The 24,929-nt window shown below is 43.1% G+C and overlaps 2 protein-coding genes across 2 annotated transcripts; one reads left to right on the plus strand and one right to left on the minus strand.

The window, feature by feature from the left end:
- Positions 1-4,614: 4,614 nt before the first annotated feature.
- Positions 4,615-8,426, plus strand: RBIS (ribosomal biogenesis factor). Its single transcript, XM_083748139.1, has 4 exons — positions 4,615-4,768; positions 6,572-6,688; positions 7,856-7,972; positions 8,300-8,426. Exons 2-4 carry the CDS (start codon positions 6,575-6,577, stop codon positions 8,366-8,368), a joined length of 300 nt encoding a protein of 99 aa, XP_083604265.1. The 5' UTR covers positions 4,615-4,768; positions 6,572-6,574; the 3' UTR covers positions 8,369-8,426.
- On the minus strand, positions 8,427-22,732 carry E2F5 (E2F transcription factor 5). Its single transcript, XM_083747937.1, has 9 exons — positions 22,150-22,732; positions 17,157-17,266; positions 16,504-16,665; positions 15,663-15,706; positions 14,952-15,016; positions 13,659-13,914; positions 13,164-13,352; positions 12,333-12,377; positions 8,427-9,160 (listed from the first exon to the last, which is right to left on the minus strand). The coding sequence occupies exons 1-9, from the start codon at positions 22,339-22,341 to the stop codon at positions 9,051-9,053; spliced, it is 1,173 nt and encodes a 390-aa protein (XP_083604063.1). The 5' UTR covers positions 22,342-22,732; the 3' UTR covers positions 8,427-9,050.
- Between the last annotated feature and the right edge of the window lie 2,197 nt (positions 22,733-24,929).

Raw genomic sequence — 24,929 nt, forward strand, 5'->3', positions numbered from 1 at the left:
CAGGACCAGCATCCTGTCCAGCATCCTGTTCTTAACGGTGACCGACTAGACGCGTGTAGGAACTAGGAAGCCTGCGAACTGGACGTGTGCACGGCAGCAGTCGGCCCACCTGCGATTCCCAGGGACTGCTGCAGTGGCAGTAGAACCTAGCTAGCCGTGCTAGCTAGTAGCCCAACGAGTTACTTCCCCGTAAGATGCGCAATGGATTAGGAACGTCGGGAGGGATTCCTGCAGGCTCAGCTCCCAAATACATCTAGGCCAGCTTTGGCCCCTGCCCGCTCCCAACAGGGCTCAACAACCTAGTCAGACGGGCAGAGTATTATTATTATTATTATTATTATTATTATTACTACTACTACTACTACTAATACTAATATTATTACATAGGAAAGTGGCAGAGCCATTAGGAGCTTATCAGCAATTCAACAATGAAAGTATTAGTGCTCCTTTAGTTTTAAAAATATCCTAGGGTAGGGATTGAAGGGAAGCGTGTATTATTTTCATGTTTGCTTTATTGTATAGCTTGCATTACTAAAAACGCAAATAAATACATTTTAAAAACTGTAGCTTTAAAAAATGACATCTGTTTGGACTAATCACTTGAAACTTTCCATACATGATCTGCCTGATGAGCTCCTCTATAAATGTGCCAGATTTCAAACCAACCCAGTTAAGATTGCCACAACTTTAGCAAGTTAGCTGCGCTAAAAAAATGACTATCATTCTTATACATATATTTCTTTCCAGTTCTGTTGAATATGTTTCAGGGAACATTATCACTTCATGTACGCTGGAAGTGAGGCATAGCAGGTGGTGGCATGAAGTCATTATCAACTGAAAATAGGGCAATTAGTCAGCCCCTAAGCCTAAACAAAGGTGTCCCACGATTTCATCATCCGAAGGATAATGTATTGGGTGTTGTATCAACATGGGCAGGGATTACAGGTCATGCCTGGTAAAGTAATCACACACATTTTACACAATTTGGGTAGAACTAAAACCAGGCTAGCGTGCAGTAGCTCCACTTCCATTAAAATAAATAAATAAATCAGACTTGCTCTTCCCTCTGACATTCCTTTCCTTACCTGTGGCAACCCCAGAGTCAGCCCAAGACCTTTGGATTCCTTCTACCATAGAAGAAGTCAACTGACCAGAGAACTGAATCTTCAATACTCATTCTGGTCAGTGACCAAAATAAATCAATTCATTTGTTCATACTTCAATACCAGTGACAGCACAACATCCTTGACCACACCTGAAAGAAGCAGGCTAGCTTAGGGGCTGAAGCACTCACAACTCTGTTGCTATCAACACTGCACCACCAGCACCTGTCCCTCAGTTTCTGAGGCAGCCACCAACTTCTACCTAATGGTAGGGCTGGCACTAAACAACCCAAAAAACTTCTCCCTGTGTCATCTTTCTTGACTCCTAGCTAACACTAGGGTTGTATTGAGGAAGGAACCTAGACCTCATTTATGCAGAGGTGGCTTTTTTTGTGTGAGAGATGTCACTGTGCTTAGCTGGGAGTACAGGCTGCTTATGAAGTTGAATACTTATACTGCAGTAGGAGGTTGCTGATAAAATGCAGTTTGTCCCATTTGCCTTCATTGCTATTGAGCTATTGTGTGAAATACAACTATTGTGAGCATGTATTAGAAATCAATGTTAACATTAATATAATCGGACAATACTGCAGGCATCTTATATTTCATTTTCACAGCAGTCGTGTATGTAAAGGCACTGGTAGCCACACATGAATGTAAAATATGTACGTGATTTGGCTACAGTTGCTCTTTTTCTGCTATTTCTTAGGTAGCTGTTGTGTTTAAATTTTTCTGAACTGAGCAAGCTTATGTCCATATTTAGTATAGTTTTCTCACAACCTGCTGTCCTTCAGGGATTTTGGACCAGACTGACTGGGGAGGGCACCAGGATGGGGGAAGCTGATTTCATACATGTGCTGTGGTCTAAACCATTGAGCCTTGGGCTTGCTAATCGAAAGGTTGGCGGTTCGAATCCCCACAATGGGGTGAGCTCGGTCCCTGCTCGGTCCCTGCTCCTGCCAACCTAGTAGTTCAAAGGCATGTCAAAGTGCAAGCAGATAAATAGGTACCACTCCAACAGGAAGGTAAACAGTGTTTCTGTGCACTGCTCTGGTTTCCCCAGAAGTGGCTTAGTCATGCTGGCCAAATGACCTGGAAAAACAGTCTGCAGATAAACGTTGGCTCCCTTGGCCAGTAAAGCGGGATGAGTGCCACAACCCCAGAGTCGTTCGTGACTGGACTTAACTGTCAGGGGTCCTTTACCTTTTATTGTACATGTAAGGTGATAGTCCTTACTATGTGAAATGTGCTCATTACATGCATACCATGGCAGGTTTTCCAGATCTGGATGGAAAACATTCAGTAGAAATCACAGGGAGATCATCCAGTCCTAACCTGCTATTTGAAAGGCAAGCCCATCTATCTAGAATATCTTCCTCCCCAGTCAACCCTCTTTACAGTTAGGACAACAAAGGGAGAAAGATAAAGCAGCTGCACTACACAGCAGAATAGCTCTTGTAGAGCCGCTGGCATGCATTGTGAAGGCAAGAAATGAACACGAATGGCAAATTGTTCAGTGCCGTCTCTTGGTTTATCTCCTCCCAAGGCAGCAAGAGAGAGATGCTTGTTGAGAATGAGCACAAAAGGGATATGTGAGAACAAGGAGATAGTGCAAAGAATACTGGCCGGGGAGATAAGAGATTGCCCTTTCCCCAGCCCATATAGTGAAAAACCTGTTGCAACTACTGCTGCACTGGTAAACTGGTGTTGAACAAAAAGCCTTCAGAAAACCACTGAACTGCTAATAAAAGAGTGTGTGGTACCTCTGAAATAGAACACACTGATCTTCAACTATTTCAAAACTATGTGAGTTTTCCCCTCTAAGGTTTTGCCTCCATAATAATGTGCTGTCGTAAAGTGAGTCAGAATAGTACGGTGGCTAAGAAACAGAATTGTGATTCAGTTCAAATCTCACCTCTTGCCAAAAACTCACGAGCCTCTCAGCCTCAGCTTTCTCTTGTCCACAATATGTGGGTAATAATCTTTTTTGTCCTACCTTTCAGAATTGTAGGAATAAAGCAATGAGAGGGCTATAAGAATGCTATGTCTTATCACAAAATGTGCTGTACTAGCAAGTCCGTTGTGTCAGAACTTTAAAACCAGTATGCACTTGAAGGTAGTGCAATTCTCTGTGCACTCAGGCACTTCCTTATTTCAGTAGTTTTGCTGTTGGAACAAATTCTTAGCTTCGATGATTGGCAAAAGAATGCATCCAGAATTCTGTTCTGAGCTATAAAAGAACTGCATAATACTCCCATCTGAAAGGGAATAGAATGGAAAAGTACGTAATTGTGGTCAATATGTCACACAAAAAGAAGAGAGAATTCTGGGCTGACCCATGTGCTGTTCAGCAGAGGTCCAGGCAAGCTGAACACAAGCCATTTCTCCTCTTTTCTGTCTATGACTTCTTTAGCATTGTCTACAGCAGTTCTGTGCAAAGTGATTGCTTTTTAAAGGTGCATCCATGTGGCATTTTGAACAGCACATGAGTGTGCAGGGATGTATGTATACATCCAGTGCACACGTCACATCTCCTTATCTGAAATCCTGGACAGCCACTGCTAGTCAGTGTAGATGATTCTAAGATAGATGGACCAATGGTCTGATTCAGTATAAGGCAGGTTCCTATGTTCTTTATCCCTATTCTATAGCATGTGTGGAATAGACCTTAAACAAACTGTGTGAGCTAAAGGGAACCTCTATTTGTGCCCCTAAACACCAGTTTTTAGGGAACTGCAGTGAGGATAGACTATTGCCTTCATGCTTTACTTGTAGGCTTGATTGGCCACTGGCTGAAACAGGATGCCAGACTTGTGCACACAATACAGCTTTTAAGTCCATTCGAAGCACATTTCACTCCTCAAAGAATTCTGGCCACTGTCGTCTGTAACTCTGTGAGGAGTAAACTACAGAGTCCAGAATTCTTTGGGTGAGGTGCAAATGTGCTTCAAATGCGGTTTAATGTGATCCAGCAACTTTCATCGTGTGTTTTTAAATATATTAAATTTAAGAGCGCATTGCCACCTTCAGTTTGGTGCTGATATTGCAATTTGGGTTATGTTTTCCAAAGTGCCTAGGCAGGTTTTCCCCAACAATGCCATTTTAAAACTGAGATTCCCAAAAATATGTGATCGTCTGCGAAATATACAGCTTTCTACCCTTACTTGTCAAGCATAATTGCCTCTACTTCCAGTGTTCAGACACTGAGTGTTGCTGCTTATGCAGTGAAAGCCACAAGAGAGTGGTGTCAGCTGGCTTGAGGGAGCCCTTGCGAAAATATTCCAAATACCAAGCAAATCCCCTTTCAGGAAGTGCCAAAACAACCCAATGAAAACTGAATATGCTCAACGGGCAGGGAAGGCTGACTGTGTGCATATGTAATATAAAATCAGGTAGAAACAGAAGTTAGTGGCTAAGATCTAATCACACCGCAGCGCGCGCACACAACCCTGCAAGTTTCCTCCAGGCGGGCACAGGCAACGATTGCGCCACCCAGGGGAGCTCTCCGCAGACACACAACTTCTGGCCCGGGCATGTAGCTGGGGAACTCCCTGTCGCTTTCGGATGACGTCAGGCGCCGCCGCCGCCGCACGTGGTGCAGTAGGCAAGGGCAGAGCCTGGAAGCCGGACGAGTTTGCAAGGTGTTGTCTGTGCGTGCAAAGAAGGTAAAGCCGTGGGAAGAGCGGGTTGGGGGGGGGGAAGCGTGGGCTCGGACTTCAGGGTGTATCCGCGTTTTACCCTCGTGTAAGCGAGGTATATAAGCGGCGCAGAGTGCAACTGCGGAACTATGCCCCCCGCAGGAGGCAGTGATGGCCACCAGGTTATGTTGGACAAATTTGTGGAGGGCGACGCTGTTAATGGCTCTTTACCCCCGATGGCTGTGCTCTCCCTTCAAGGACGGAAGCAGCAATGCGCCTACATGCCAATGGCTGGGAACCGGTGGAGGGCAGAGGGGCTCTTGCGCTCACCGGGTCCTGCTCAGGACCGGATTTAGGTTTAAACCACAGAGCCTAGGGCTTGCCGATCAGAAGGTCGGCGGTTCGAATCCCTGCTCCTGCCAACCTAGCAGTTCCAAAGCACCTCAAAGTGCAAGTAGATAAATAGGTACCGCTCCGGCGGGAAGGTAAATGGTGTTTCCGTGTGCTGCTCTGGCTCCCCAGAAGCGGCTTAGTCATGCTGGCCACATGACCCGGAAGCTGTACGCCGGCTCCCTCGGCCAGTAAAGTGAGATGAGCGCCGCAACCCCAGAGTCGGCCATGACTGGACCTAATGGTCAGGGGTCCCTTTACCTTCAAGCTACTGAAGGTAATGGGGCCCTTTATATGTCCAGCTGTCCTTTGTCAACAACAAATTGTCGCTGTTTTTTGCGTTGAATATATGCTATGTGGTAATTTATGGACCACCTAATAGGTATCTAAAGCCATTTGCACACAACAGAATATGTATGTTATCAAAGTAATTGTTGAACTGAAATACATTTAAGAGGAAGTATATTAATAGTGAATTTTTGGGGGGTGGGCGCAAGAGAGAGGGCCCCTAAGCAATAGCTTGTTTAGTTTATACGTAAAGCTGGCACTGGTCCTGCTTGAGGTTTTCCTGAGGACATCTGCGCGGCCTCTGGGATAACAGTCTGCTGGACTGGATGGGCCTTTAGCCCGACCCATCAGACTCTCCTTGTCGATGTAATGTTGCAGTGTATCCTCAGGGCCTAAGAGGAGTGCTCCTGTTTACAGCTGCAACCATCCCAGAACTCTTATTGGGGAGATTTTCTTCTTCTCCCGTATGCAGCCCTACTTCCCTTGATGTGTTGTAGTTTCTCAGATGTTGGACTACCGTTCCCAAGATCTTTGACCATTGGGCATGCGGGCAGGGGCTGATGGGAATTGTAGATTGGGGCCTCAGGGCTGGAAAAGGCTGTGCTAGAGGATTGCCAGTGCAACTGGACATTTTATGGCTGTGCGTGGGAAAGGGCACACAGTTCTGGAGAGGATATAGCTCATTTTTCTTCTAGTGCTCCTTTATAGAAGGGATGGGTGCGACCCTGGTTCTCCAGATGTTGTTAGGCTACAGTTCAGATCATGTTCGCAAGATCTGGGTTGGTTCATATGGGGAGAGGTGGTCTGTTGCTCTGCTATGAAGCTGTACTGGCTGATTCAGATTACTGGTTGCACCCTGCTGGTCCTTTAAACTTGTTGCTGACAATCTTAATACACTTGACTTAAGTGTGCATTTGAATTCTGGGTTGAATTGTGGCTATTATGTGTCATTTCTTAGCACTTGAATAGCCAGGAATCTGGGTTTATAGCTTCATTTTATGCAAGTCTCAGTTGCTTTAATGAGACTTCTTCCCACATTAATGTGTAAAACTGCAGCCTTATTTGCATGAAAGATTCAATGAGCTTTTAAGTATTATTGCTTACTACAGTAGCCAAAACACATTATTTAAACTCTTGGAAACAATATTTTAGGCAATGGGCAAGAACAAGGGAAAAAGTCAGAAGCCGATGAATGTATTCCATGTGGCCAACAAGAAAATTGCGAAGGTTAAAAGGAAAGCAAAGCCAGTGACAACAAATCTAAAAAAGGTTAGTTTTAGAAGATTCCTTCTTGCTGTTGTTTTACATTTTTCATTAGGAACATCTTAACAACTTGTGCTGTGCATGATAAACGGAAACAACCCTAGTGCCATATGCCATTCTTTCTCAACCGTGGGCCCTCAGGTGTTGAACTACGACTCCCATCATCCCCTTCTCACTATGGATGATGGAAGTTGTAGTCCAACACCTGGAGACCCAAAGTTGAGAAAGGATGGCATATGCAATTGCAGAGTGATGGAAGGTACAGGACATTCTACAAGCCCCATTCTTGACTTCAATCCAAGGTGAATGAATGCATTGGGGGGGGGGGGATTGTGCCTGCTGACCCAACATCTCCATAACTTCAGCTGAGGTTAGTGAGGCCAGAAAATATGACCCAGCTCTCCCTCCATATGCATGTAAAGGCAACAACAATACTCATAGAATTCTAGTACTGGAAGGGCAATCTTGTCCAGCCCCCTGCAATGCAGGAATCTTTTACCCAACATGGGGCTCAAATCCACAACCCTGAGATTAAGAGTCTCAAGCTGTACTGACTATGACTTTCTCTTGGCTGAATAAAGACACAGGCCACTTCTAGATTACCCGTTTAATGAGCATTCATCCTGATTTATTTGCTGAGAGATTAGATGACATTGGCTGTTTAATGATTTGTTTGTGGAGAGATTAGGTAACGCTTTGATGCAATGTAATCCCCCATTTTCCAGTCACTCCTCATCACTTGAGAGTCTGATCTTTTGGGAACATGGGTTTGTTTTAACCAGAGGTCTAAATCAGCTTTAATTGTACAGCCTGAATCGGCTGGAATGGGATTGAATTGCCCCAAGAACAGCAACAGTCTGGAAATGCCTGTAGTAATTTTCTCATATTTAAAATCTATAAGCCTGATTCTTGGAAGTGAGTGATGCATATCTATTTTTGCTTATTTTTGAAAGACTTCACTCTGCCTCAGCCTAATGAACAAGCTGAGCCGTTATGTAAGAATGGTTCCCTTGGTGAACTTTTGAAATCTTAGTATAGTTTAGTGTCATGTATATCCTCCAAAGTTATTTTAAAACACAACACATTGAGTTTCTATAGCTTACTGCACAGAGAATGCTTTTAGGTTGATCTTGAAATACAAAAGCCTAAAATTTGTTTTCTTTTCCCCCAAAGATTAATATTGTGAACGATGAAAAGGTTAACATGGTGAATAAGGTATTTACAGAAGTACAGAAAGAAGTTAAGCAATTGTCCAAAGCCATTTCACCAGACTCTCCAAAGAGCTTTCAGGTAATTCCTTTGCCTTATACAAAAATAAAGTAAAGCCTCTTTTCACAATGTACTGGAATTATAAGGGGAATGTAAACCCATTGTGTTAATTGGAACTTTGTGGTATTAATTTATTGTATTTGATTTTGGCATGGAAATCTGTTCCTATATGTTTGGCTCCAAATATCCCCTTTTACTCTTTCATTTGGCATCTGTTATTATATTTTGTTGTGTTACTATGCTGCATTTAGGCTTCAGTTTTCAATGAGTTGGTGGCTGTAAGTGTATTCTAAAATTATACATGGACAATGGACCCAAATCGCTGAGCATGTCTGTTTCCTTCATCAGATTCCAAAAGCTACGGAAAGTGAACCAGCCAATGTGGATACTGCAACTGACTTGCTGTCCCAATTGTAGTACCAAATGGTACGTATTACATCAATATTGCACCCCCTGATAAATCGGCAAAAAGCAACTCTTTGTATAGTTTTATTTTTAAAATCTTGTTAATGTACAAGCATTGGCACTCTTTTAATACAAACTACAAATAGTGCTTTCCTAAATCTAGGAATGTGGAATGTCAGAAGTAAAAAAACAGAGAACAAAATAAAGTGCTAATTAAAAAGGCACTCCACAAAAGTGTTCACTGAAACAATGTAGCATAAACTAGTTAATGCCCTTCATTCTACAATTGGCAGTGGAAGTTTTAAGACATAAAAGGTCAGAAATTTGGAATGATTGTAGAAGATTTCCAGGTGCATAAAACTCAGCAGTCTGGAGTTGTACAGGAAGCAGAGTTGGGCTTATGAAACTTTGGTTCCTAAAGAACAAATTAAAAAGAACTGGGGTTTTCAAGTAACTGTATTAAGCTACTGTAACATCTCTAGGAACACCAATCCCTGCACTGCAGTAAAAGGAAGCTTCTGTTTTACTGAGTTTATAAGTTGGTCAAAATAATGAAGTACAAGGAAGAACGTACACCCAGCGTTGGTGAACTACAGAAGTTTTACATTCATTATTTTTAAATACTTGTGTTATGAAATTAAGTCTACAATATTATATCGTTAGAGGTAGATGAGGCAATCTGGCTGCATCAAATCTAGTAGTTCAGTATCTGCACATCAAAGAGGTCACAGACTCCTTCGTTATCATCCAGGTTGAAGTTGTAGTCATCTCCAGGAGTAGGAGACAGCCGTAAGAGGGGGAAGACTGCAGAGGGGGAAAGAAATATCAATTTTGTGTCACACAGCTATAATACCAGTCCTTTGCAAATGAAGACATAACTATCCTGATTCCTTGTTCTGAATTAGCATTGTTATTCTCCCGGCCTCCAAAACCATTATCATTGCTGCCACATTCACCCAACATCCTGGAAGGCTGTTTAGGCGTAAGACTCTGCTGAGAATGAGGTTGGCAAAGATCCTGCTCCAGTACTGATCTCCACATATGACAAATAGAAATTCATGCTAGCTTTGACTCTACTGGGTAGAAAGGCAAAGAACTGGTAGAAGGGATACCCATTTTGTGACTTAAAGCATACAGTGCAAAATGTGAAAGTGTCTTTATGTTAATTTTTTATTATGCATTTCTTTATGTCTGTTTAGCGACTCAAATCTTGATGGTCAGCACAGCAAAAGTGAATACTGTGCAATGGAATTTATTACCCTCTGTTGAAGTCCACTTAGCATGGGCATGTAGAACAACTGTGTACATTATCTTGTGGAATTTTATGAACAAGTGAAATCAAGTAAAGAATGAGACAGAGGTAGTTCCTTGCCCAGAAGCAGCCTGTATAAGGAACTCAGGTTTGCACACCCCTGGACTGCAAGATAAGCTTTGGACCACCACGTAATATTCTGCCAATACCACAAGACCCTTTTTTACAGGATGCCTCACAAATCATTTCAAAACCAAAGCACCATTTTTACATGATGCACTATGGCAGCTTAATTATATTCAAGTCAAATTATAAGAATAAGGAACTAGCAGTGTTGTGCTATGAAATGAGCTTTAAACGCATATAATGCAAAAAAGTGGATTGGATGATGTATTGTCATCCAATACATTTACTGTGCTGAAAATGTAGAAGTGTTAAATTGTATTTTCCCCACGCCCTCAGGTATGAAGCGGAAAGGCAGCTCACAACCAGCTTATACAATTTGGAAAAAGCAACTGGAACGCCTCTGATGGAATCAAAAAGACATGAGATGTGATGGTTTTCAGGCAACAGCAGAGATGCTGCACAAGTTATTTAAGATGAAGACTCCCATCCATATGGTGCACATATAGACGGGGGCCAAGTAATTTTCTGAACCGGTGGGCTAAAATTGTGGGCCTCTGAAACAGCAAGTGCACTGAAGTGAAGCAACCATTTTTAAATAAGCCTATCAGCCACAATTATAAAATTAAAATTTCTTTGTTGGCTTGTTAATGGAACGCAACAAGGTTACAAAGAAAGCAGTTGTTGAATTTGCTTGCTTCATTTGGAAAAAAGTTATGACTCCCTCAATAAAGATTCTGCGGAAGCAAGGGTGGCATAATAGCAGGGCTATGAAGAATAGTTGGACAGCTGAGAACATTTATTTACAGCTGAAGTGCAAAACCATTTCACCGAGATGCTTAAGATCAGAAACATCTTTGTTTGATAGAAAACTTAATCAAAAAGAAAGCTTAATTATTATAGGGGATAGTGGGACAACCTAAAGCTGATTTGGTGGTGGAAAGCCCCCACATCCTCCTAATTCATGGGCAAATTCAAAAGGGGAAAACACTATATATGGCATTTGAGAAATTTGTTGGAAAAGCTTTGGACCAGGCATGCTGCTGGTACAGACTCCTTGTACACAATTGGGCAGCGCAAAGATTTATTTTGCAATGAAGTTCATGCACCACTGGCAATTATTAGTGTTGGAACATGACACTTTTTGGATTGTGCAAAAAGAAAACTCAGGCAGAGTCTGCTCAAGCATTTCATAAGGGACATTCCCCTGTTGAGTTTAGTTTGAGATTCATGTTCAACAATCTTCCTGTATTGGCACAGGGGCATCATGGGTCGAATCTTGAATAAGTTTGTTAAATTTTAGCCACACTAATTCCAATAGGTCCCAAGTTCAAGCAGTGTGGAGGCAATCCCATGTGTGAAGTGTGAAACAAAATGAAACTAGCAAGAGGAGGAGTAAAACTGGAGGAGTGAAAGTCTATTTCAAATGTACATGTTTGTAGACTGCTCATGCAACAATTTATGATGATCCAACTTCATCCTTGCAGAGCAGATGACACTCTTAGAGTGTTGGAAACCAGATTTATTGGGTGATTCTTAGAAAGTCATAATTTATCTCAGGCTAAAGTGAGAAATTCAAGCATACCATCCTGACCTTTGAAGGCTGGTGGGTAAGCTGTTGAATAATTCTGCAAACAGCATGTTGCAGTAATTCACAGGTAACAATTTGCAAGTGGGAAAGGCTGTCAGCTATAGGTCCCCGTGCCATTATTATGAAAACACACTCAATTAGGTTAGTACAATGGGTGATCTGCTCATTCAGAGTCTGCAATAAAAGGATGCTGTTTCAATTAACCCTGATGAATCCTGGGAGTCTGGAATTGGTATTAAAATCTGGAGGCTATGGGTGGTTGCCTGGTGTTTTCAGTGAGCTAAGCTCCCAGCAGTTTGCTGCTCTGATTTACTCAATGTAAACCTTAGTGCTTCTGAGTAGTGCCATTCAACGTGCTATATTACTCATCCAATTTATTCTAGAATGTGTCACATGAACAACACAATCTAAAGCTACACTCTGAGGCAAACCTTTCAGACAGTAAACCTATTGAAAGCAGGACTTCTGAGTAAACACACAGAGGATTGTGTTGATGATTCTACATATTTAAGAAAGTGGGAACTACAGTATAAAATATACTTTGGACCCTAAAGAAGGCTGTGGTTAAAATTGTGGGCAGAAATCATTTTAAAATCAAACTGCAGTCTTCTATCCTTTCCTTATTTTGTTAAACGTTTTGCATAGGCAAATGGAAATAAAAATGATAATTTGTGTGACTTTGTTGACATATTTCTTGCATTCCTAAAGAGTGTCCCAGCAGTGTCACCCCAGCATTGTTTATACTGAAAGATTGGAGGAGGGCATACGTACTAAAGTTAGGGAAAGTCACTGCTTTGTTAACTGCAAGCAGCAGAATGCCATGGAATGCCAACATGCTCTAAATTCAACAGGGTAAAATAATCATGAAATCTAACTCTGCTTCAAGTACATGTCCACCTAAAACTCTATCAAAGGGATGTTGAGCTGGCATTTGCAGGGAACTGTTAACTAGTGCAGCAGAGACATCACACTTTGTAAAGAAGGATGAGACATTGAGAATATAAACTTACCATCAGAGGACATCAATTCATCAATGATATCGCTGTTAATTATTCCTATGGACACAAAAAGCAAATTCATGGCTATCCACATAAAAAATAAGATCAAATTGGCTAAAACACGGGAGGGAGTTATGAGGCTTTCATATTTCCAGTTGGCATGTGCAGTTAGTCAAGTAAACGTGTTAGCTAGCTACAGGTATTTAAGGCTCCTGAAATTTTCCATGAACTCTTAATATTTCATGTAGTCTACTCTTTGGTATCTCTAGTGAAATGGGAATATAGAGTGGCTTAACACCCAGCATGATTCTCAAGTTACAGGATTCAGAAAATTACAAAACAAAATGCCAGGTCAGTTATGAAGAGTATTTTGTAAACTACCATGCACACCCCCTGTTTAGCCTACCCTGAAGGGGTAGCTAGGAGACATTCAAGTACTTCTTTATAGTATTTTCATAATAAAACATGCTTAGTTTTTATGTGCAGTTCTGTTCAAAATGCTTTACATACTCAGTAATCCTTCCTGTCATCCTCTTAATCAGCCTTCCCCAACCTGGTGCCCTCCATATACTCTGGATTACAACTCTTATCATCCCTAACCATTTCCACCAAAACCATTTGCCCATGAACATCTGCTTCAGCACCTCACAAAATAACTACAAAAGCAAAGATACTCTCCTCGAAATATAGCCAATGTTAAGACCGTAAAAAAATTAAAATCCCACAGCTCAACATTGTCATCAAATAGCACTGGGCTGCTTTCTTTTCCTGTTTTACGCTTCAGGACACCAGCAACTGTCCTCCCCCCTTCAAAGTTATAATCAAATGAAGTATGTAATTTACCTCCAGGCTCATCCATCTTTGCGATGTCAAACGCATTCGGCTTCAGAATACTGTTTACGTCCAGCGGAAGGAAGGACTGGCAGGTATTGGAGCTAGGTGTAGTTTCTGTTATAAGGCTGTTATACAGCTCAGAATCTGGAATGCCAGCATACAGAGTTTCAGGCGTCTGGCTCTCCTGCAAACTGATGTCTACAGGGTGGGAAAGTTCACATTAGAAATCGACAATATTAGTTCAACGCAGATTTCTGGAACACAACATTTCTGATACAGGCACGAACTCTGTTACCACAAGCTCACATTTTAATATTGGCATGCACTTGATTTTAGCGATGCTAATGTGAATAGCAAAAATATGTTAACTAATTCTTAATACATGGATTTTGCTGCTTGATTTTAGAACAGTCACATGTAAGCATTGTCTTCCACCCACAAATCCTTAGCTCAACCCTTTATATTTTTAATTTGCTGCTAATTGAGAAAAGGGGAAATCACTACCTGCTGATATATCTGTGACTGGTGGTATCCGTGGGAGGGATTGACCCTGATGAGGAGGATCTCTAGACTTTTGAGGATCTACATTCACTTTAGGGGAAATCAATGGAGCTGGCAACTGAGATGGAGGTTGCATGAGGTCATCTGGAGGAGGTACCGGAAAAACCACTGGCTTTGAGGAACTGGACTCTTTGTTTATAAGCAGCACATGGATAGGCCCCGAATGACTCTTCAGATTGATCTGGTATTTGTTTTGTCTCTTTAGAAAGGAAGCAAAGTTAAAAGGTAAGGTCACCATCCTTTATGGCAGTAGGCTTAGCAATTAAGTCAAACTGGACTGAAGTAAAAATAAACTGGACAAGTAAAAAAAAAAATGCAGGTGAAAGCTGTGTACTGAACAGGTGAGAATGTGCTAGTTGAGAAGTTGAAATCATAAAGAACGACGATACAAGTACACAAGTATACCTCCTCACCTCTAATCTACATCATAACCCAACATATCTTCACATGGTCAAGCTGTTTGGAAGCTAATTGCACACTGAACGCGCATCCTGTCTCAGAACTGCATCAAAATTTCAGTGAATGTTGCTGCTGCCTGTAGTGATAATGCTTTTGCTTTATACTAGTGATGCGAAACCTCTGGCCCCTGAGCCTAACCAGGCCCGCCAGAGCTTCCCATTTGGCGCATGAAGTCATTTGAGCCAAGCTGCAACCACCTATCCTTCTCCTGGCGTCATATGACATCAGGTGAGGGACAGGCAAAGTCATGGCTTCAAATAGTGCCAAATTCAAACCATTCAGAAGGTAATGTTCTGGGTTTATTGGAAATTTAGATGGCACCACTCACTAATTCTCTCTTGGATCAGGATGTGAACACTCATTTGGAATAGTGGTCAATTTCCTCCTTCCAACTGCGACAAAAAGCTATTTGTATGACTTTTGTAGCAGCAAAGGAAACTTGAAACTGAAAATGTGGAGCAAGTATTTTCTCCTGGAAATTCTAAAAAAAAAACCCCAAACCTCTATTGTGTAAATATGTTTCACTCAGGCTCAGCACAAATAACTATCGGTAATTTAATAGTTGAAGTGATGAATGCTGCATGTTCAAAGAAACATAAAAAATAATAGATTAGAACACAAACTAGGTATACTATTCTTTGCTATTAATTTAGCAAGTTTATTCTGTAAGCACAAGCCCCAGTTAGAACATATACACTACTTGAGTCCAAAACTTTTTTAAAAAAATATTATTAATATTTGCTAACCACACAGATTAAAAGAGCTGTTTATACATACCACATGAGGTACAGGAACTTCTAACTGTGTGCCAGAAGGAGCCTGAATTGCTAGTAGTGTATCCCCTGATTATGGAGTAATTGTCAAGTGTTAAGCTGAATGCATGCACACACATTCCTGGATAGTATACAGGGAGGTTTTGTTTTGTTGTTTTGTTTTGTACTGGCTGAAGGACATGGCCAATGGGTCATGAAAACATGTCAGAATAAATATACAAAATAAAATTCAGCATACTTGCAAAGGGTTACATGATCAAATAAGATATGCTATATTTCAGTGTGGGGAAAAAAGTACAGGATGGCTACACTGTATAAAGAGAAAACATGTTTTTAATGCAAGAAAGTTTTAAGTGATCATAAACTGGCCATTTCACTTCACCATATTCTACCAGCTTTATTTTCCCACCCCTATTGCACACAAAAATCTGGTGCTATCTTTGCTTTAGCACGTTTACTCTGAAATCAAGGGCCACTGTATTCACACAGAGCTTACTTTCTCGTGTTTTAGGATTGTAGCTGAAGTCCAGGTCTACATAAAGCAGGGGCAGAGAATATGCAGCTCTCCAGGTGTTGTGAAGCTGCAACTCTCATAAACCACAGCCAGCATGGCTAATAACTTTAGCACTAACTGATAAGGGGACCATATAGTGAACACATCTGGGTTTTCTCCTGACACCATTTAACAAACATGTCAAACTTCTCAGCAACTTACCGTTGAAGCAGTCACAAATGTCTTCATGAGTGATGTATGAAAAAGTGGTCTGTGTCAAGGAAAGTTTCAAAATAACATGATACTGCTGACCTTTTTCAAGTACGTTTTAGGAAATTTACCAGGCTAGTTAGGTAGTTCTGTTTCAATATTTTGCCTGTCATACCCTGGACTAGTAACTGAAATTGCATAGTTAAAAACACATTCATTTTAATTATTAAACAAAATTTATATACCATTTGATTGTAAGAAAGCAGCTCTAAGTTGTTTAGCAAAAAGCAGCCTCTGCCCAATTTGTATCTTGGGTATTAAAAAGTCCCATTAGCCTGAATCCAAAGGTGCTGTTGCATGAATGGGAAAAAAATTCTGTTCAGACAAATCACCCAGTTCACTGCTGCCTCAAAAAAGGACTCTGTGGATGAGGGACGATTTGGACCAAGATACAATATGGTACAGAGGGTTGCAGCAATGGGGGAGTAAATGAAAAAGGAAGCACTGCCTTGTATGAGAATGCTTTCCATTTTTGAAACAGCACCTGTGAATACGAGACTTCTGTGTAAACATTGAATGGGATCCAACTGGTAGCTAATGCTAAGCTAATGGCCATGTATGGAATTTTGCCTCCCGATGGGCATTTCACTTCCCTTATTAATCCACTAAAGGTCTATGTTCCCACAACTCAAAATTAGTATCAGACAAAAATTAGTATCAACTGTTGTCAAACCCCTCAAAACTCCCATTTGAGAAAATGCCCATCACTTATTCCATCTCCATTTTCTGTGCATTGCTGCACAGCAGCAATAATTCCATCTGCAAGAATTACACAGCATGTTTCAAAGGATATCATTTATTTGTGGAATCTTCCTTGACATTTTTTATGCTTTGCTGTAACCACAGTTTCTGCTGATCCAGCTCCTTTTCTTTTAGCTCCAATTCTTCAATTTCTGCTTCAAGGTACCTCAGTCTATCTACGACTTCCTTCGTATTGCAACCGGCACCTACACCTCTTAAGAGAGAGCAAAAAAATTCAATGCTACTGTAAATGAGTAACAAAAAAGGCAAAAGTAGAAAAGATATAATAGCAGCAAAAAAATGAATTCTATAAATAGTGTAATAACAATTAAGTTTCAATTGCGTTTTGATTCTGTATGATATGAGTAGGGAGACTTTCAAAGGTTGCGCACAAGAGAGACAATCCATCTCTTTTTTGGGGTTTTCATGTGTGATTTTCTGCTGAACTGTGGAGCCTCTGTTGCCCGACCACCAATGAAAGGGTTTGCATTTGTGGCAAAATATACTTTCAGGTCCTGACAAACAACTGCTTGGAGACTAGTGTCTGCAGAGAATACAAAAGCTGGTATTGCTGACATGCATTGTTTTCATTACATATATACCTTATTTTCGTTACATAAATACCTAACAGTGATAACATTCATCTGTGAAGGAAAACAACATTCCGTATTTCTATGTAAGAAAATTAAAAATCAGTTATCTTACTTCCACTGGATGCTGTTTTTTGACTTTTTTTCTATGAGATCTATCCCTTCCAAAACATTGGTGATGTCGTAGATCCGCCTTTTTTGTCTTACAGCAAGTGTGTCGGCAGCCTGGTAAGATAAAGAATAATTTATGCAGATGAAGGGCAAAAGGGGAGGCTCATTAGACAGCTTCAGTGAAGCTGTACAAGCCTCCTAGAGAATATTAATCACAAGCCTAAAAGGGTAAATCTTCAACCTGCCACAGTCACAGATGCACAATTAGATGCGTTAGACCACCCTCTCTGACTCTTGGACAGGGACAGTAACCTTCAAGCAAAATGCCTAAAAGAATGACCTCCTTAAAACATGTCCACAGAATTCCACACATGGGAATGAGTTCTTTCAGAATTAGCCATGCATGAGAACAAGGGAAATGGTAAGTGGGGCTGAAAAGACAACATGCTTTCCTTGAGCAGTAAAGGAATAATCTGTCATTTCATTTCTAAAAATGGGAACAAGATTTGTGGAAGGGAGTAGGATGACAATTCATTGTATCAAAGGAAGATAGGCTTCTTAATGTCATTTATGGAAGAGCAGTGTTATTATGGGGTTTGCTATCATTCCAAAATATAATGGCAATGGTTAAGACTGAACCTCAGTAACGAACACCACCAAACAAATGAAATCATGGACCTTCTGAGTAAAAGAAGTAATGAGATAAAAAGGGGGGCAGGAAATCAGGGATTCTCAAGAGGGATGCTCTAGAACACTTTATGTTGTTGAACTGTTGCTGAAAGCGATAGCATTAAGAGTAAAATTTAACCTGCAAGTAACAGCCAACGTGATTAGCAGCCTAAGCTCTGAGCCTCAAATTTTTGCATTGGCATGGGTCCAAGACTCTTACCAATGTAAATTCTTTAAGGATCAAGCTGCCTGAAACTTCCACCCCCTGCTCATATTCCACCAGAGACAAATTTCACTTTAATATTTTTTGTGTGAAAGACCCCTATTTTGCTTCACCCCCTAATCCAGTTGTTCATTAACCCACACATATACATATACACTTTTTGGCAACAATGAAAAACACATTTTTCAACTGTAGCTTTTTCATCCACATCTACCAGCAAAGAAGCTGTTACTTTGATCCAACCTACAACCATCAATTAAGGTGAAGGTAAAGGACTCCTGGACAGTTAAATCCAGTCAAAGGCGACTATGGGGTGTGGCACTCATCTCGCTTTTCAGGCCGAGGGAGCCAGTGTTTGTCCACAGACAGCTTTTCGGGTCATGTGGCCAGTATGACTAAACTGCTTCTCGAGCAAAGGGACATTGTGCTGAGTACCAGAGCGCACAGAAACGCCGTTTACCTTCCCGCTGCAGCAGCACCTATTTATCGACTTGCACTGGTGTGCTTTCGATCTGCTAGGTTGGCAGAAGCTGGGACAGAGCAATGGGAGCTCACCACTGTCGCATGGATTCAATCCGCCGACCTTCTGATCGGCAAGCCCAAGAGGCTCAGTGGTTTAGACCACAGTGCTACCTGCGTCCCCTAACCACCAATTAAGGGCTTCCTCTCCAAATTCATGCTTATATTTGATCATTCAACACTAAAGACACAATCCTAACCACAAAATTAACATTCCGCTTTCCATCAGTCCAGCTCCGCTGGAGGGATGTGTGCAAAGAAACCAGACTTTTGCATAGTTGGAATGAAACCTACTGTACAAAGCTAAGAGTTACATTTATTGCACTTCCCACTTTTGCCTCTGGTCCATCCACTTCTGATACAAGCCTTTTTGCAATGTTCCCCATAAGGAACTTCAGCTCTTGGGTTCCTCATTCCTGCTTTAATTGGAGGGAAGATGGAATCTTAATGTGGCAATGTGCACCTAAGACCTAGTTTGTACACTCAAATATCATTTATTTCCCCAAGGTGGAGTGATGCACAAGACCCCCTCATCTTGCACACATGTAAACCCCTACATAAGATATCCCTTCCCCTATCCCCCTTTTTAAAGGGGAAGGCATGTACATTCCATTGGCTCCAATGAAGTGAGCTAAATTTAAATCCCACGGAAATCTTCAGTACATCTAACTTAGACTAGATCCATCCCTTTAGGTAAATATAAGGAGCGCTCATGTTACATGCCCTTTATGCTGAGTGATCGATGGAAGAAGGTGAACACGCCTGCTATTCTGTCACGAAAAAAGGGATTTTATTTGGGCAAGTGTATGAATCTGCCCTTTGTTGGAGTATAATTATAGTTGCGTTTACTTTACCCAGCTGAATACAAATGTCAGCTGAATTATTGAAAATAACCTTCATTATGTAGTGCAAGAGCAAAGAACCAATCTACTTCGCTAGCAAAATTATTCTGGTAGGTTGATCCCAGGCAAGTTTACTTGAACACAAGCTTAAAAGAACTAGTTGGAGCTTATTTCTGGGCAAGCCTGCATAAGTTTACATATTGCTGTTTCTGTATGTGTATAGGGGCGGTGGTTATTGTTGAACCTGAATCTGTTTTTAATTAAGTGGATTACAGACCTTTTGTTATAGGGGACAAATAAAATAAGGAGTAGCAAGTTTACCAGAACTCTGGAGCAACTACACAATTTATTGCAACTCACCTCGGCGGAGGTTGCTAATAGTTTAATAGCAGTTTTAAATGTTTTACAATCTTTGCCTTGTATATTTGCTCAACAGTTCTGGGAAAGAGATCATTGTTATCCTCACAGAAATAGGTGGCAGTTTGCCATGGGCCGTCAATGGAATGGAGAACTAAATAGGAATTTGAACCCGTGTCCAATTCCAGGCCTGGTGCCAGTTGATCACAATTCCCCTATTAGCGGTTCAATTAAAACCCTTCAAAATCTCTCTCAAAAAAAGCGCTTCATTTTTTGCCACAATTATTGTTATTATTAATGATTAAATTTGTACACTGCCCTATACCTGCAGGTCTCAGGGCGGTTCACAGGATAAAATCACAATATAAAAACACAAAAAACATAATCGTCGCATCAGGATGAGAGAGAAAAGATGTGGCAGATCTCGGTCTCAGCCAGGCTATGGCGTGTATCCCCAATCCTGGCTCAGCAGAAGATATGCTGGGGTAACTTGCTCAATGTGGCTTGGCCAATGCAAGTCCCCCAGAACTGGCTTCCTGGTGGTGGGATCGGCTAGAGGATACTTAAACTGGATCCTAACACTGTTCAGCTCAGTCACGTGACTTGGCAACCTGGCGGAACTTACACTGGCAAAATGGGTGGTGTGAGTCAAAATCTATTTTGTTTGGTCCTCTGGCAGGCTGGGGCCAGCTCAGGTGGCAGTAGTCGTGCTCTTGAAAGGGGTTGGATCTGGCACAACTTTACGTTGACCCCTGACCATTAGGTCCAGTCGTGGCCGACTCTGGGGTTGCGGCGCTCATCTCGCTTTATTGGCTGAGGGAGCCGGCATACAGCTTCCGGGTCATGTGGCCGGCATGACTAAGCTGCTTCTTGCGAACCAGAGCAGCACACGGAAACGCCGTTTACCTTCCCGCCAGAGCGGTACCTATTTATCTACTTGCACTTTGATGTGCTTTCGAACTGCAAGGTTGGCAGGAGCAGGGACCGAGCAACGGGAGATCACCCCATCGCGGGGATTCGAACTGCCGACCTTCTGATCGGCAAGTCCTAGGCTCTGTGGTTTAACCCACAGCGCCACCCGCGTCCCTTTGGCCTAACAAGCCAGTGTAAATTACAGTGGCTTCCCATAGTAAGGACTACCTGCTTCACATAAGATTCTGCAAGTTCCCCACTTAGATTATAGAAGAAAGCAGGATTCAAGCCACACTTCTCCAAGGGATTCACTCTATAGCCCTTCTGGTTTTGATTGTTCCTCAGTATGCAATACCAATGAACTCTACTGCTGAGCTACACCTCCGTTTCTCCTACTCACCCTAAAAAAAAAGCTCAATGAATCCAACTCCTTCTAAAAAGCCCCACCAGCAATACGTCTCTCCAATCCAGATATGCTATAAAAGTTCAGAAGTTACTTCTACTTAAAACCTTCCCTAGGATATATATATATAAGAGGGTGCTCTATACAGAGTTAATAATAATAATAATAATAATAATAATAATAATAGAATTTATTATTTATACCCCACCCATCTGGCTGGGTTTCCTCAGACACTCTGGGCAGCTTCCAACAAAATATTAAAATAAAATATTCTATTAAACATTAAAAGCTTCCCTCCACATGTTTCAAGAACGCAGGAAGGGTCAATTCCCCAACATTTCCACCAGCTTGGCTCGACATAAGCAGGCTTCTGTGCACAATGGGATAAAGAGCACATATTGGGCAAATACAAGTTTTTAAGGGACAAGCTGTACGATGAGCAAGTGCAGCTGTTTTCAGGACTGGACTTAGACTAGAGTTCAAATCCGTACTCAGCCACAAAAAAAACTTATTGTGCACCTTTGTCTGTGGAGATAAGAGAGGGTGGGAGAAAAGAGCAGGGGCTACTCCTACTGCCCACAGCTTCTTTACAGAAGTCAGGTAGACTCTTAACCTGAGGGTCGTGGAATCGAGACCCACGTTGGCAAAAAGGTTCCTGAATTGCAGGGGGTTGGACTAGAGGACCCTCGTGGTCTCTTCCAACTTTATAATAGTAGGTTGGGGCAACCTAGAAGCGTGTTCAGGCGCTGGCAACTAGGAGGAAACAGAGCATCAATTTGAAGCAACCGAGCCCTAGACCGCTAAACGCACCCAGGGCAGGGGGGCAAAAGCAAAACCACATACGCCGAAGCCTGCAGAAAAGGGGTGAGTTATTAAAAAGGTGCCTACTCCCAACATGGAACTTTCCCCCTCACCAGATCCCAGTCGAGAGATCCTCCCGCTGGATCCCTCAGAATATCAAGGGCCATCGCACCCCACGTTGTGTGTGTGTGAGAGACACATGCACGCTCCACCCTCAGCGCCCGGATCCCACCCACAGCGCCTGGACCGAAGCCCCCCATCTCCCCCTCACCGCTTTCAGGTCGAGCACGCCGTCCTTGGCCTCCTGCAGGAGGGACACGAACTTGGTGGTGAGCAGCCCCAGGCTCTTCTCATGCCGGCTGCTGTTGCTGCTGGCGCCCCCGGTGCCCGCACCGCCTTCCAGGCTCCCCACGCCGCCGCCATGGCTACTGGAAACCGACTCGGGCAGCGCCACCGCGGCCATGCTGCATCCCCCCCCGTCCGCCCTCCTCCGGCGGCCCCACGTGGCCCTCCCCCCGGGCTTGCCCTTCCTCCGGCCGCGAGGGAGCCCGGCTGGTCCCCGCGCGGAGCAGCTGCCCCGCAGAGACACAAGAGCGAGCCCTCGTCCTTTTCTCGCCCACCGGCGGCTGGCCTGCAAGGGAGAGGAAGTGACGCCGCCCGCGCAGTTGCCGGGAGACAAAGTTTTGTGTAGGGAAGAGCGAGAGGAAAGGGGGCAGCTGCTCCGTTTCCCGAGAAGGTGGAGCCTGAGGGGGGAGAGTTGCGGGGTGGTTGCGCCCCTCTCTCGACCCCCGGGGAGAAACGAAGCAGCAAACGGGGCGGGGAGGGTGGAAAAGGCGCCTTCGAAGTGCCCGGCAGTGGTGTTTTCACTCGTTTCTCTGGGGACTTTTCCGCGCAAAGTTGCGCTGCGCGAGGCACAGAAGCGCGCGCGCTTGAATTCCGCGCGGCTCCCCTCCTCCCGAGCAAACTTTTCCTGGGGCGACGCTAAGCAGGCCAGACTCCAGCAAAATGATCAGCCCTCCTGTCTTTCCGCCCGGAAAGTAAAGCAACGACGACAAGCCAGGTGGTGGCTTGAGTCCCAGCAGTCGCTTTTCCTTTGGTTCCCGTTGCGAAACTCCCTGCAGGTGTTGAGCAGCGGCGGCGGCGCTTCCCCGCTCCAGTCTTGGTGGGGTTTGAACTCCCCTTTTGCTGCTGCTTTTCCTAGCGCCCAACCAGGTTGCTGTTGTGACTGTGTGAGCAGGACTGTCTTAAGCATATGCGGCGCCGGAGTGCAAAGATCCGTCCGGCGCCGCCAAAGCTGTTCACCTTTTTTTTTTTGGAAAGGTTGCCCAGGGTTGTTTACCTTTTTTTAGGGAGCTGGCATCACGCTCACACATTATCTCAGTACCTTGTGGCCCTAAACTCTCTCTATTCCCATAGGTTGAAACCACCACAACCAATACTGACCTCTGTCCCCCTTTACTTCCCTCCCTCCACAACCAATACTGACCTCTGGCTACTCCCCCCCCCAAAAAAAACCCATGTCTTGCAAACAGAAATGCTCAGACGGAGACTTTAGGTGATACTGATTTCCTACTTGCAGGGAGTCATTTGTTTTAAAGGTTTTAAAAGAGAGAACATTTAGTTTCTGCTGCAGGCTTCCCATGCCTGATCCAGCAGGGTTCTTGTTTATAAACTCTGGGTTTTTCAGTTAAAAGGGTCAGGTGGTAACTAATGGAAAGCTATTACCAGCCAAAATAGACAATACAGGGCTAAATGGACAAAGAGTAGTATCTAGGGGGGGAAAGTACTTTCTTCACTTTAAAAAAAAATCCTTCCAGTAGCACCTTAAAGACCAACTAATTTAGTTCTTGGTATGAGCTTTCGTGTGCATGCACACTTCTTCAGATACTGATCTTTCAGTCTTTATGAAAACACATGTTGGGAGGAAAGCATCCTTAATTTCCTCAGCCGACATAATTTATCTCCACATGAAACAAGCCCCAGAAAACCTAAAAGTGGGAAGCAAATACACACACACAAACAATTGTTGCAGTTTTGATTTCCAGGCAGACCTCCTTAAGATCATAAAATTGTCCCTGTTAGGAACTGGGTAATATAATTGCAATGTCTGAGTTGAGGAACAGAATAGATTAGGTAACATGGAAGCTTAGAAATTTCCCTTCATTAAAAAACAACCCTTATTGCTAGCTTCAAAGGAAACCCTATAGGAAAGGTTAATTGCTACTAAAAGACCAGGGTAGACACCAGTGTGTGCACACATCTGCCAAAGGTTACAGTACTGCCGGCCACATGTCACAACGTCGGATTTGAACATGCCCAGATCCCTGTCTTAAGTTGACTGGACAATGTGCATTGCTGACACATGGAGCTGCCTTTTACTGGGTCAGGCAACTGAGCCAATGTGGTTGTACTGGTTGTTACAGTGTCGAATTAGGGCCTGGGAGACTAGAGTTCAAATCCCGACTCTACCACAAAGCTGCTTGGTCCAGTCGCTCACTTTTCAGCCTAACCTGCTCACGAGGTTGTTGTGGGGATTAAAATAAGGAGGGGGTGAAATAATGCAAGCCACCTTGAGCTCCAGAGAAAAATATGGGGTATAAACGCAGTCCATAAATTTAGCTCAATATTGCCAGCACTGGTTGGCAGCAGCTCTCTAGGTTTACAGGTAGGAGTCTCATCCAGCCCTGCTTGGAGATGCCCTTGGGGATTGAACCAGGAACCTTCTGTGTGCAAAACAGACGCTCTACCCCTGAGCTACAGCAGTGGTAAGATGCTAGTCCTCATGGCTCCAAATAAAGGGCTGAATTAAGTAGGAACACAAGAGGCTCTCTGCTTGCGAAGCAAGAGGTGCGACCCTTCGTGAATTGTTAGGACAACTCCTATATCCAGAAACAGCAAAGTCCAAAACAAAACAGCACCTCCCCCCCCAAAAAAATGCCCCTCAGAAAATGTACATTTCACTAGGAAGTTGAGAAGCAGAAGTGAGACTCCTGCCTAGAGTGGCAGCAGGCGTGTGGTGGTGGGGCAATAGGAGAGAATATTAAGGAGCCC

Source organism: Podarcis gaigeae (genome assembly GCF_964106915.1).
Source record: "Podarcis gaigeae genome assembly, chromosome: 7".
Taxonomy (NCBI): Eukaryota; Metazoa; Chordata; class Lepidosauria; order Squamata; family Lacertidae; genus Podarcis; species Podarcis gaigeae.

What these genes read in the sequence shown, in the direction of transcription:
- RBIS (XM_083748139.1), top strand. Translation starts at nt 6,575, where the DNA reads ATGGGCAAGAACAAGGGAAAAAGTCAGAAGCCGATGAATGTATTCCAT. An exon ending in TGACAACAAATCTAAAAAAG is followed by an intron (nt 6,689 to 7,855) that starts GTTAGTTTTAGA and finishes TTTCCCCCAAAG; the next exon opens with ATTAATATTGTGAACGATGA. An exon ending in ACTCTCCAAAGAGCTTTCAG is followed by an intron (nt 7,973 to 8,299) that starts GTAATTCCTTTG and finishes TTCCTTCATCAG; the next exon opens with ATTCCAAAAGCTACGGAAAG.
- E2F5 (XM_083747937.1), bottom strand. Translation starts at nt 22,341, where the DNA reads ATGGCCGCGGTGGCGCTGCCCGAGTCGGTTTCCAGTAGCCATGGCGGC. An exon ending in GCGTGCTCGACCTGAAAGCG is followed by an intron (nt 17,267 to 22,149) that starts GTGAGGGGGAGA and finishes TTATCTTACCAG; the next exon opens with GCTGCCGACACACTTGCTGT. An exon ending in AAAGATGGATGAGCCTGGAG is followed by an intron (nt 12,378 to 13,163) that starts GTAAATTACATA and finishes TTGTGTCCATAG; the next exon opens with GAATAATTAACAGCGATATC.